Source organism: Telmatherina bonti (genome assembly GCF_933228915.1).
Source record: "Telmatherina bonti genome assembly, chromosome: 14".
Taxonomy (NCBI): domain Eukaryota; kingdom Metazoa; phylum Chordata; class Actinopteri; order Atheriniformes; family Telmatherinidae; genus Telmatherina; species Telmatherina bonti.
The window spans coordinates 28,392,886-28,405,473 of NC_136612.1; the positions used below are offsets into that span (position 1 = coordinate 28,392,886).

The window sequence follows — 12,588 nt, forward strand, 5'->3', positions numbered from 1 at the left end:
GCTGATATCAATCCCCAGGGTAAAAACCATGAAAGGAGCATATAAGGATGAGACACGCCGAGTGAGTAGAAACAAGAAAAGGACATTGACACATGCATGATGGTTCCTTGTCATGATTCAGGATTCAAAAGTCTTTGATGAAGAAAACTAAATCTGATAGACATTTGAAGCATCTTTTACTTTTTGCTGTCTCACTAAACACTGACTGACGACTGAGATTGAAAATGTGAACATAAAGCAACATTTGGCTGCTGAGAACCACTTCCTTTCTAAAAGCAGAGGAACTGTAAAACTCAGTTAAAGGTTTTATAGTCCACCGATTCAGCCGGATGCCATGTGTTTGTCTTGGGAGAAACTGCATCTTTGCAGGGAGAACAAGTGGAAGTGGAAAGACGGTTCAGATCTCCTCTATGGAGTCAGCTGGGACCAACCCTCTTTTCTTCCCACTGCTCAGCTTCAGAAACTCCTCGCCATCCTCTCTTTTCCCAACACATATCTAAAAGCAAGAGAGAGAGAGAGAGAGAGAGACGTTAAGTCTGTTTTTTAATTGAATGATACACCAGTTCACATGATAAATTATTCTAGCAGACACGTTTTGGAAGACAATGGCATCCTGGATCACTGCAAATTGTTTAGAAAAGGGAAAAGTATTAAAACAAACCTTGTCGGTGATCTTTAGAAACATCTTTCACCACGTATCACAGATGAGATTAAACCGATCAGTTTGATTAAGTAGAGGGAAGTCGGCAGAATCAAACTTGCTGATACATAAAAACCACCCACAGCTGCTATGATAAGATGCTGGTTCGTCCAAGCAAATGTTTGTCTTTACTACAAATACAGATGTTAAGGTCTGCTGAGATGGACTCTCTCATGACTGCAACGTAGTGAAAATCATGCTTCCTTGGAAGGTTATTCAGCTCTGTTTAACGGTTTATTAGTTGCACTGACCAAAATTTATAGAAGTACAAATATCGCATAAAGAAAAATATCAATATCAGTTATATTAGGTGTTAAGACTCTACAGTAGAAAGATAAATATGTCTTTCCACCTTAAATTCTCTATACCTATTTAATTATGTTTAAAGAGAAATAAGATGCAAAGATTTTAGACGGATATCAGGGAGAAACTACTACTACTAATTTAGTAGTACTCTTATGTAGCTTTTTATGCTTTGATTGCCATGTTGTTTTTGGATACTGTAATTGTAGCGTGCTTTGGAGTTTGGTAATGGAGTGTATCTGTAATCCGCTGCCTGTTCACAAGTTTAGAAATTTAAAGTGGTCTGAAGCCATTTGCTGAACCAGTGACAGATCTGTTGGAGATGGACACAGAATTGTTGAGAGCAGTGTTTTTGTTTGAACTCTCTGTCGCTGACTGATGTGAATCTTAACTTTCAATGTCTTTTGCTTTTATTGCTATTTGGCAAAAAAAAAAATTTATGCTCCATTTTGTTTTATAACCTTTAAGTGTTGATCATTTTCCTTGTTATTTTCCTTTATTTTCACACTCTCTTTTATCTTTTATGTTTTTCTGTGCTGTAAAGCACTTCAGGTTGCACTTAACTTGACAGATGCCATATAAAAAATTGATCTGTATTGAGCTGCTATTATGTAGCTGTTATGAGATTTGAGGCCTTTGGAGGTAATACGTCAGGAGGTGGTACAGCATCAGACCATATTGTCTTCTTGCAATAGTTGCTCCTAAACTTTCGTCTGCAAAGGCCTGTAATGAATTTGCATATTTTTTAAAGGTAAAATTGATGAAATGTGTCATTTGTGAGAAGAAATTTGGCTGTTTTTGTTTCACCCAGACACAAACTCAGACAGCATATCCAGATTAAATCCCATTAGCTAAAAATATCCCTGGATGATATCATGCAAGAGTTAAGGGGGTTATCCTGCTCTCAACAGTGTTTTCATCTGCATGGCATCTGACCTTCTGCAAATAGTCAACACGTCTCTGCCGTCAGCTTGTCTAAACTGCAGTGATCACAGCACTGGTGGAAAAAGAGCCACTTGAACATGTCAGTACAGGCCCATCTCAAACCTTGTATTTTTGCTCTGAGCAAGTGATTTCATGTCATTCATTCAGGATTTTGACCACATCACATCATTAAAACTGCCCTTGTCAAAGTTTTCAATAACATCCATTAAAGACATAGACAGTGGCATAAGTACAGTTTTGGTCCTATTACATTTTAGAGTTACTTTTACACAATTATCCAGAATATCCTAATAGATTAACTCAAAAATTGGGTGGGATCTTAGTCCACTTTCCTACTGGCAAACAAAGATCTACTCAAACAGCCTGTGGACCTCTTCAAGGCTTCTTTTTGCTCCCCCTGTTGTTCAGCATCTGCCTGCTCTAACTCAGTTCTCAGAAACAAGCAAAATATGTTACAATAATTATGCTGATGATCCTCAGGTCTATATCACTACCTCACTTAGAGACTCCAGTACTATACAAAGCTCAAATGTGTGCCTCAGTCAAATCAAGACATGGATATGTCAGAATTTTCTTCAGATAAATAAAGACAAACTGGGATAATTGTGTTTGGAAACAACAACAAACTTCCAAAGATTCGTGTACAGCTTCAACGAACAATGCTGAAATCAACAGATCAAGTCTGTCATGTTTGACTCTGAGCTAAGTTTTAAAGTCATAACTGAGCCTTTTACCACAGGAAGAAAAGAAAACTAATGGCTCAGAATGTTTCAGAAAAACTTATTTTTACATTTATTTTTAGTAGGCTTGACTGCTGTAATGGAGTTTATAAAGGTATCTTAAAAATAAAATCGCTAAGACAAGTGCAACTAATTCAGAACAGACCAAGACCAAAACAGAGAACATGTCACTGGTTCTCACACCGCTACACAGGCTTTCTGTATCCCTGTCTGACAAACTTTAGTTGCCAGTGCCAGTATTTTGATCATATCCAGGTTCTTACAGTGTGTTAAATTAATTAGGTTACCTGGGATTCCCTCACTGCCATATGTCCCCGTTCCCGGTTGCCGGAGACACCCTGGACGACACGCCACACCCGCTCTCCTGGCCGGACTCTTTGCACAAAGTTCGCTGGAAAAAAGCCGACTCTTTCCCCACTTTTACCCTGGACAACATATGAAAACAGCAATACTGAGCTTGTCACTACAATCAAATTTAATTGACCGCACACTCAGTTTTATTCGTAGCTGGAGGAAGCTTGAATGTTGTCTCTTTTTGGATTTATTTTAAATGATTTTTCAGTGAAAACTGTTTGTTGAAAAGGCGGATGATTACTCCATCTCGCTGATTAATGCAGTCCGGAGAGGATGCACATTTTTTAAAACTGTCATCATCTGTTTAGCTATTTAGCAGGAAAATCAGTATGAGGCTTTTCAATCAAAATTCTGTCTGATGCAGAGATGACTCATTAAGACTAGATGAGTTTTCAATGTATTCAAACAAAACAGAAAACAACAGATTATGTCCCATTTTTACAGAGGAAAGCTGATCATCATGCTGGAGTGCCCTGTTTTATGCTGCAATATTTTACTGTTTATCACAATCTGCCTAAGGTGTTGACATGTTTATTGAAATGATTCACAAACTATGAATTAGTAATGAACAGATGATTCACAATTTATGCATAATTTAAAAGTTCCTTGGCATAAATCTGTTGGTTAAGGGTGTTTAATAACTGCTGCTTCACTTAAAGCTACATAAAATTCAGGAAATATAAGGGATAAAAGACTCATATTCTTCATATGCTCTGTATAAGTGGCATGGCACAATCACTTTAACTCAATTAATTCTTACTCTTGGCTACCACAGATTAGCTTTGTGATCAACATAACTCCAATCAATAATTTCAAAACAATGGAGGGAAATGTGGGCATAAAAAGTGAGAGGTTTGGGCTAGAGTGTTGTCCTATTGGTCAAATTTCTGAAGGTTTGGTGACCGATGACTCATAAAATTGCCCCACTTGTTATATTGGTCAGGATGATGTGAGAACTTATAAAAGGGACAAACTTTGGCAAACACGCACATGCACGCATATATATGCAGCCATGATTTTTCACGTAAGTCCACTCATACACCTAATGACAATAAAACACTTCTGAAATTGTAAGGCCACTGGATTTATTATCTTGAAGCCCAATGATGTTTTGCTTCTTATAAGAAAGACTTTTTCAGTTCAGCATTTTAACCACCATTAACTTTTAGTCCTTTTACCTGATACCATCATTGAAGAGACTAACAGTTTCATTTATAAGCCCAGTTATGATGGTATAAGGAGAGGAACGAACACCAGAGGTGGAAACCCAAAACATTACATCTAAGAGCGTTAAAATTATAACAGCAAAATAGTAACATTTTACAATAATGGTACAAATCACATATTTGGTAATATGTAACTCATTATGACCTAATGAATTTAATTAATGAGGACTTTATCGTGAATTCCTGTTACTCATCACGAACTGATGATGATCTCAATGTTGATTCATGCGTTTACTTGATCCTTAATTGATCATCAAGTAATGAACATTAGTTCATGTAAATTCATCAGTATGTTGACATATTTGCCAGGTTAAATTGAAACATATACACTACTCACAAAAAGTTAGGGATATTCAGCTTTTGGGTGAAATTTCACAACAAGCCTAAAATGCATTCAAACCTGTACAGGTGAACTTAATGTGATCTTCTCTAAGCTTTTAAATGCACATGTCCAACTGTTAAATGTTTCAATAAATTTTGCACAAGTTGCTGTTCTCTAACAAGGAGCTTAACGGCAAAAATCACGGCAGGTGTGTGATCCTTGAATTGACCAATAAATGTCCTGGTTCAATTAGAGCTGGTGTTTAAACAGTTGTCCTCATCATGCTGTTCACATTTTGACATCATGAGACCAAGACAACACCTAACAATGGAACAACAGTCCCTTGCCACTGCAATGCTTCAAACAGGACGTTCTCAGACAGAAGTGGCCACTGAGCTTGGAGTGTCACAGAGTGTCATCAGCAGGTTGCAACAGAGATATGGAGAGACTGGAAGAGTCACAGAAAGACCTAGAAGTGGACGTCCTTTGGCCACATCCCGTGCTGATGACCGCTACATTGTGAACACTGCCCTGAGAAACCGGATGATGAATGCCACTCAACTCCAGGCACGTTTAAGAAAGGTGAGAGGCACCCAAGTGTCACGTCAGACCATTCGAAACCGTTTCCATCAGCGTGGTCTGCGTGCTAGACGACCTGCACGGGTACCTGACCACACCACCAGGCACAGGCATCATCGTCTTGCATGGGCCAGGGAGCATTTACGCTGGACGAGGAACCAGTGGGCCTCAGTGCTGTTCTCTGATGAAAGTCGATTCACACTGAGCAGAAATGATGGCCGGCAACCATGTTGGAGACGTCAGGGAGAGCGCTATGCATCAGCCACTGTTGTCACCAGGCCAGCTTTTGGTGGTGGCGGTGTTAGTGTGGGCAGGGGTGTCCACTTGGTACAGAACTGCCCTACACTTTGTGAATGGTACAGTGACAAGCCCATACTACCTGAATAACATCATTAATCCAGTGATTGTGCCCCTACATGAACAGCACAGGCCTAATTTCATCTTCATGGACGACAATGCTCCTGCTCATCGAGGCCGCATCATCAGGGAACGGCTGTTGGAGACTGGTGTACCTCAAATGGAATGGCCTGCACTCTCTCCAGACCTGAATCCCATTGAAAACCTGTGGGATCAGCTGAGCCGTCGTGTAGAGGCTCGAAACCCTGCACCCCAGAACCTCAATGACCTGAGGGCTGCCCTTCAAGAAGAGTGGGATGCCATGCCTCAGCAGGCAATAAGTTGCCTTGTGAACAGCATGAGACGTCGTTGTCAAGCTGTAATTGATGCTCAAGGGCACATGACGAGATATTGAGACGTTCAAATTTTTTGTTGTGGTGTAACTACCATTGTTGTTACCTTTTGTGTTGAATGAATTTTTTGAGATGAGGAAATCAGTAGTGCATCCTTCTACTTAAATGTCTTACTTTTATGATATTATATCACTGTAGCATGAACATGTTGCATTTTCCATAAATTTCACCTGAAAGCCAAATATCCCTAACTTTTTGTGAGTAGTGTAATTTATTTCCCTGCTACTGATTTTCTTTTAATTTTTATTTATGAAAGAAACACTCAAAGTTCATTGACGTGAACATTGATGTAAAAGCACTTTGAGTGACTAATAATAAAGGTTGATTGTAAGTTTATTTATTTATTTATTGTTGTTTCTAAAGGAGCTATGTATTCGATTTAAGGTATTTCCATACATACCAGTGTCATGTCTTTGTTAAATGCACTGCATTAATACAGTGATTTTAAAACCATAATAATCCCTCCAAGCGCTTTTACATACCCATGTTCATCCAAGTGAACTTTTCTGAGTGTGTCTTGCTTTAAATAAAAATGAAAAAAAGTATCAGGGAATTAAATTATATATTTGTATCCAAACTGGCAAATTTGTTGACATATTGATGAATTAGCAGTGAACTAATGTGCAATTAGGAGTCAAGTAATCACATGAATCAACATTGAGATCATCATTAGTTCATAATGAGCAACATGAATTCATGATAAAGTCTTCATAAATCAATGCATTAGTTAATTGTGAGTAACGCATTACTTAAGTACATGATTTGTACCATAATTGTAAAGTGTTACCAGCAAAACATGTTTAGACATTCGAGACTAAAAGGTCAAAAATGGATCAGATCATGATCTCAGCCACCCATAAAAGCACGTCTTAGTCAGAGAACTCAACTCTCATTTCTGCCCAAGTGGATCTTATAACAGCCACACAAGCTGCTATGAAGAATATCAACCTCTTCAAGGCATGAGCAGAAAAATATATGAATGAAGGCAACAGCAGCCCTCTCCAATGCCAGAACTCCTCCTTTGAAACTCACACTCCTGGAAAAGATGTCACTGATATCTCTCAGAAAAATCCAAAACATTAGAACTGAAGAGGCTTTTCAGATCAGAGGCGAAACATCTTCAAGAATCAAGAAATTAAAGTCCAGTTGACTTCATTAAAGCTTGTTCAATGATCATGACCTAGATAACCGAGAAGAATCTACAGCAGGGACGAAGCTGAAACCATTTTACATACTGCCTGACGGTCAACCCTCAGAGTTGGGAAAACTTCAACTTTTAGCTTAAGTCTGCCTACAAAACCAGCAGCATACTGGGCCTCATCTATAACAGTGTTTGTGGAAAAACTCACAACCACACAAACATTTTTTATAACCGTATGCAGACCAGGAAAAAGAAATGCATCTACTAATAAAAGGAGCCTTGGTTTTAAGGATGCTGAATAAGGTCAACATATGCTCAAAGCCACAGTTTCTGGAAGACCTAGCCAAAAGAAAAACAAGGTGACATGCTCTGAGAAGTACAGGTGGATCACTTGCTCCTTATAGCACAAAAACAGGTCATTATGCAAAACATACAAGATCTACCTGGAGATGAAGGAAATCCATGAAACAATGGCACAATGGTGGCCATGTTGTAAAGAAAATCTTATTTTCAAGACTTTGAGACTACTGGATAAATAGAGTTCCTTTTTTATTTAAATACCAAAGTATGTGTATCCCCTTTTTATTAAGCTTTAGGCAACATTTAAGCTAGTAACCCTGTTTTAATACAATTCAACATATTTAAGCCAGAAAACATGTTAAATCGTGTTATGGGCCCTTTAATTCTGATTGCTCTTGTTTTTGTCTAGACCTGAAACACACACACACACAGACAAGGACGCTGGCACACAGACAATCATTTCCATTGGGAGAAAGTGAAGCTCATTATTGACTCAACAAACACCTCTTTGAGTTTAAAACACTGGTCACGTTCATTATGTTAAAGTCTTTTGGCAATTTTTGGAGGAAATTATCTTCTATTTTTGTTTGAGGCTTTCTGCCTGTTTATGAAAACTGGAGCAGGTGCACACTAAAGGTTTCATTTAAAGACTTGAATTAGCGCATATGCACAATAGCTACACACACACACACGGCTTTCTGAGCAGTCAGAGAAACACAAAATCTCACAGATGTTTGGAAGTGATCTATTACCCACCTTCCACCATTCTTCATTGGAGTCATCTGTGACCTGCACCCGATCGCCAGGACTAAAAGAGATGAGAGAAGATAAAAAAAAAAAAGGGGGGGAGAAGTGATTGACGTGGAAACAAAAAAGAGAAAGGAGAAAAGAGAGATACATGGTGGGGAGATGAGGTGGAGTAAGAGCAAGAAAGAAAGAAAGGAGAGCAGAGTGCAATAACAAAAGATAACATTATCTAACAGCCACAAAAAGGTGTAGTACCCATGGCTACAAAGCTGTGGCAGTTAAAATGTGGGTGAGTCTTTGTGTCCTCCTGCGGAGGTGACGAAGCAGCTGACACCAATCTCATAAGGTCCACCACACACACACACACACACACACACACACACACACACACACACACACACACACACACACACACACACACGACCTACTGCAGTGATGAAGGCTGGATTTGATCTGAAGCTGACCCAACCTGGTCTGCATCCTAATGATGCAACTAGTTTTTGATGAAACTTGTCTCCCCCACACACACGTACACAGGGTCCACTGTCCTAGATATGCAGGGAGAAATGCTGTCCCAGTTGCACGTCTTTAAGTCAAGTCTCTTGGGCCTCAGCACTTGCAACTGCCCTACATGATCACACCTCATGCAGTTACAGGAGCAGAGTTAAACCAGAGCTGCTGAGGCATCTGCACTTTAATTTTTAATGTGGAGCTTAGTTTTTGGATTTATTTTTCAGGTCTTACTCTAACTTTAAGTCTCTTTCTTTTTAGCTGTCTGCATGCAACTTCATGGTATGAATTGAACAGTGGGATTAACCTACTTTAACGGATGTCTGCGGGAACAGCAGCAGCTTTCTTTGATGGCAAGAAAATACACTTTTATAACTCTCCAAAGCTGGATGTAAGCTGCAACTTTACAGCAACTTTTCATTTGCAAATTTCACTGTTACTTTTTACTTTTCGGACCCTCACAAATAAAACAGATATTATAAGTAGAAATGTTATTGGTTCTTGCCCGGTTCTCTTGCAAAAATCACAATCACATGCAACTCTATTTCCACCAGAAAATTTGTCACACTTACTGGAGGAGTGGAAAGACATAATTACTCAAAAGAGAAATATAACAGACACATCATCCATGTTTTGAAAAAGAGACGCTGGTTTAATGACGAAAAAGTGGTTGGATTACAAATGCACCAGTAAGTTCCTTCAAAAACACAGCATCTTTATGCATGACCATTAAAAACAGCTGCAGCTATTTATAGCATCCGCATTAACACAGAAAAAAAATTAATAGCAGTCTCAACACAATGAAGCACACTTAGCTATTTTCAGTGCGTCTGTGAATGTTAAATTGTGCTTCTCAATATAGGTGGTGGGCAATTATAAGAACTGCAGCCTCAGTGAAATTTCCCTTTTATGTTTTTAAATTAAATTCTCCCTTTCCATTTTTTTTCCCCATGTCACCTAATTATGTTTCCTCTGAACACGTATTGCTTCTTTATGACTATAAGTTGATGTTTTGACTGGAGAAGGGAGACACACAATCCGCACATACAGATTATTTTTTTGCCTAGAGTGTTTTTACGTATTGCGCCTGATAAGACTTCAGGATTGCGGTGCTTGACTGACATCGTACTCATTCTGCCGTAGGCTATGTAGCTCCGGTTAAGGTTTGGCAGCAAACACCTTTATCAGCCGTGTTGGGTCCTGGGCTGTGCTCAGATTTACTGCAATGTGAAACACTTTTTTGGAAATCAACTGGGACTGTGGACACTTAGACAGCATTATTTTGTGTAACAGTCAACCAAGGCTATTAGAAAAACCTTTTTGTTGATGCATTTTGCATTTAAAGCAAGTCTAATCTGTCCTTCACATGCAAATTTCATGCATCAGTCTTAGCTGCTGAACAGGTAGAAATAGGTGACTTTTAATATTTCTTCAGAAAATGCAGTTGAATGTCAGTTTTTGTCCAAATGACTGTACATCTATCTTTTCATTTCCTTCTGATAGAAGATTGTTGTTCTCCCATTAGTTCATATTCTGCAGTGTAACACACAGAGCCACTGCACAGATGGCTGTTAACAATCCCACTGCTCTACCTTTATGAAAGCTGTCCTCTAACCACCCTCACATCCTGGCTTCAGCTTTCTTCCCTGCTCCTTCATCTTACAGCATCAACTTTGATATTTCTACTTTACTTCCTATCCTTGTTTGTCCCATTTGCTTGTTCTGTGTATATGCTTCAGTTATATGCCATTTCCCTTTATGTAGGTCCTCCCTTTCATCTCTTAGTTGTCTTTCTGCACTGCTCTGCTGGGAAAACAGCTCAGTCACTAGCCCTACGAGGGGACAGTGATGGGATCCGGGTTTATAATTAGTCGTCCTTAAGGGCTCCCCGGCACGTCCTTTCTCACATGGCAGGGACATTTTCATCCTGCAGGAACAATCACCAGGGCAAATCACAGGATGGGACGGAGCACAGATAAAGGCGAGTTTCACTGATGTACATAGTGGTAAAAACACAATTTCACACACAAACATTCATGCAGCTGCACACATTTAATTCTAGAAACGCCTGGACGTGGTCAGCCAGGTTGGCGTTTACTCACTGTAGTTCCAGGTCATTCAGTTCTTGAGGCATGAACCTGTAGAGGGCTACATAGGTGTGGATGGAGTGGACTTCAATGCGTTTGGGCACCTGGGCACGGAGAGATACGTGGAGGGCAGGCAATGAGACAGGAATACATGCTTGAGGAGTTAAACGATTAAGAGTGACTTTCAGAGGTGGACTGGACAGAGCGGTACCTTCATGCTGCTCTCCTCGGCAGGATTCTGAGCTTGCTCACTGGTCTCGTCAACCTCCTTCTCCATCTCTGTGTCGAGGACAGGTGCATCTGAAGCAATAAGAATTTTTCTTTAGAAGGCGAGACAAAGGAAAGCCCTGATACGCACGCTATCAGTCTTTTATTTTTTCTTATTTTAAATACCAACAGACACATTAAATCTCTCTCACATAGACAGTCATGCACAGGTGAACACAGCACAGGCAGAGAGACACACAGGCATGGCCAACCTGCACATGTCCACATACACGGAAGCACAGAAACACAGTGTTTACCCCCTGTCTCCTCAGTTATTTCCTCCTCCATGCTGCACTGTCGCTCCTGCTCCTCACCTCCCTCCCCCTTAAAAGAAAAAAAACAGAGGAAAATATAACACAACACAATTTGTTGAAAAGTTTGTTTTTACAGACAGAAAACAATATTACCCCAGATTTGTTTTGCACAAACTTAGTCATTTTTTGATATGTTAGTAATATATCATATAATGTAACAACTTTGAGTTGTGAAAAATGTGTGAGAAGATATGCTTATTTACTTTATGGTCATTACTATTCATCTGACTTTTGTACATTTGATCAGTGTAATTATGGCTTGTGTACACACTGATTTTTAAGGTCTCCATAACATGCACCAATAAATTTTAGACCATGTTGGGGGGAATCTTCATGGCAGTAATGGGATGATTATTTTATAAGTTTATTTCCATCGAGTTTTAGGGAATAAACACATGAAGCATTGCTGGGACAGAACATGACCAATAATGCAAAGTTGGAGTAAGTGAGCCTGCTAACTTGTAACGTATTGTGTTAATAGATTTATTAACCAATCTTCACCCATTTTATTGATTTTCAGCAATCAACGTATTAGCTAAATAGGTTTTAGGACGATTAACTTACTTTTTCTTTTTTTTTTTTTAAAATATTAGGTCAGTTCGACTATGCAGCCTTAAAAAAAAAAAAAAAAAAAAAATTCAACGTATTCAAGACAAATTTCAGAAAAATTAAGGGTTCTTGTGGTAGTAAAGATACTGTTCTATAAACTCAATATGTACACAGAGCTACTTTGTAGGTGGAGATTTATAGACCCAAATGATTATATTTCAGCCTTTAGACACTACTTAAGAGATATACAGATTAAAGCTACAACAAATTTTTGTTTTAAAAGGGCTGTTTGAAGATAAAATACTTTATATGTATATATATATGTATATATATATATATATATATATATATATATATATATATATATATATATGTATATAATTTTTCTTGTCATTATAAATCCTTTCAGCGAAAAGAAAAGCAGCTTCTGATTTGACAGACAATAAAAATGATGAGGAAGAGTTTCTTTTACACTTTGTAGATAAAAAAAAAAAAAACAAACAAACCATAAGATCAATTTTAAGCGATGCCTAAAAACTGAAATTTGGTCATGATATGGTAAAACTTTTCCCTCTTGTGGTGAGGGTTTTTGAAAAACAAATCTAAAAAAAAAATCTACCTTTAAATATAATTCTTCATTATAATTTTTCTTGTTTAACAAGTGTTAAGATAATGGCGTTTTGCTTACACTTTTACTGTTTGTGCAGGTTGCATAAAATCTCATCACTAGGATTTTAGTGATTAGATTTGAATTT

General features: G+C 38.5%; 1 protein-coding gene across 1 annotated transcript in view; it reads right to left on the reverse strand.

Annotated features, from left to right (window-relative positions):
• Positions 1-397: 397 nt before the first annotated feature.
• Positions 398-12,588, reverse strand: part of LOC306766014 (SH3 and cysteine-rich domain-containing protein 2-like) — a gene marked incomplete at both ends in the record, with an annotated part of 30,663 nt that continues 18,472 nt past the window's right edge. Inside the window, 6 exons of the mRNA XM_079253588.1 lie at positions 398-496; positions 2,976-3,113; positions 8,116-8,167; positions 10,719-10,807; positions 10,915-11,003; positions 11,228-11,294. Of these exons, the coding sequence (XP_079109714.1) occupies positions 398-496; positions 2,976-3,113; positions 8,116-8,167; positions 10,719-10,807; positions 10,915-11,003; positions 11,228-11,294 (534 nt within the window). The remainder of the gene's footprint in view (positions 497-2,975; positions 3,114-8,115; positions 8,168-10,718; positions 10,808-10,914; positions 11,004-11,227; positions 11,295-12,588) is intronic.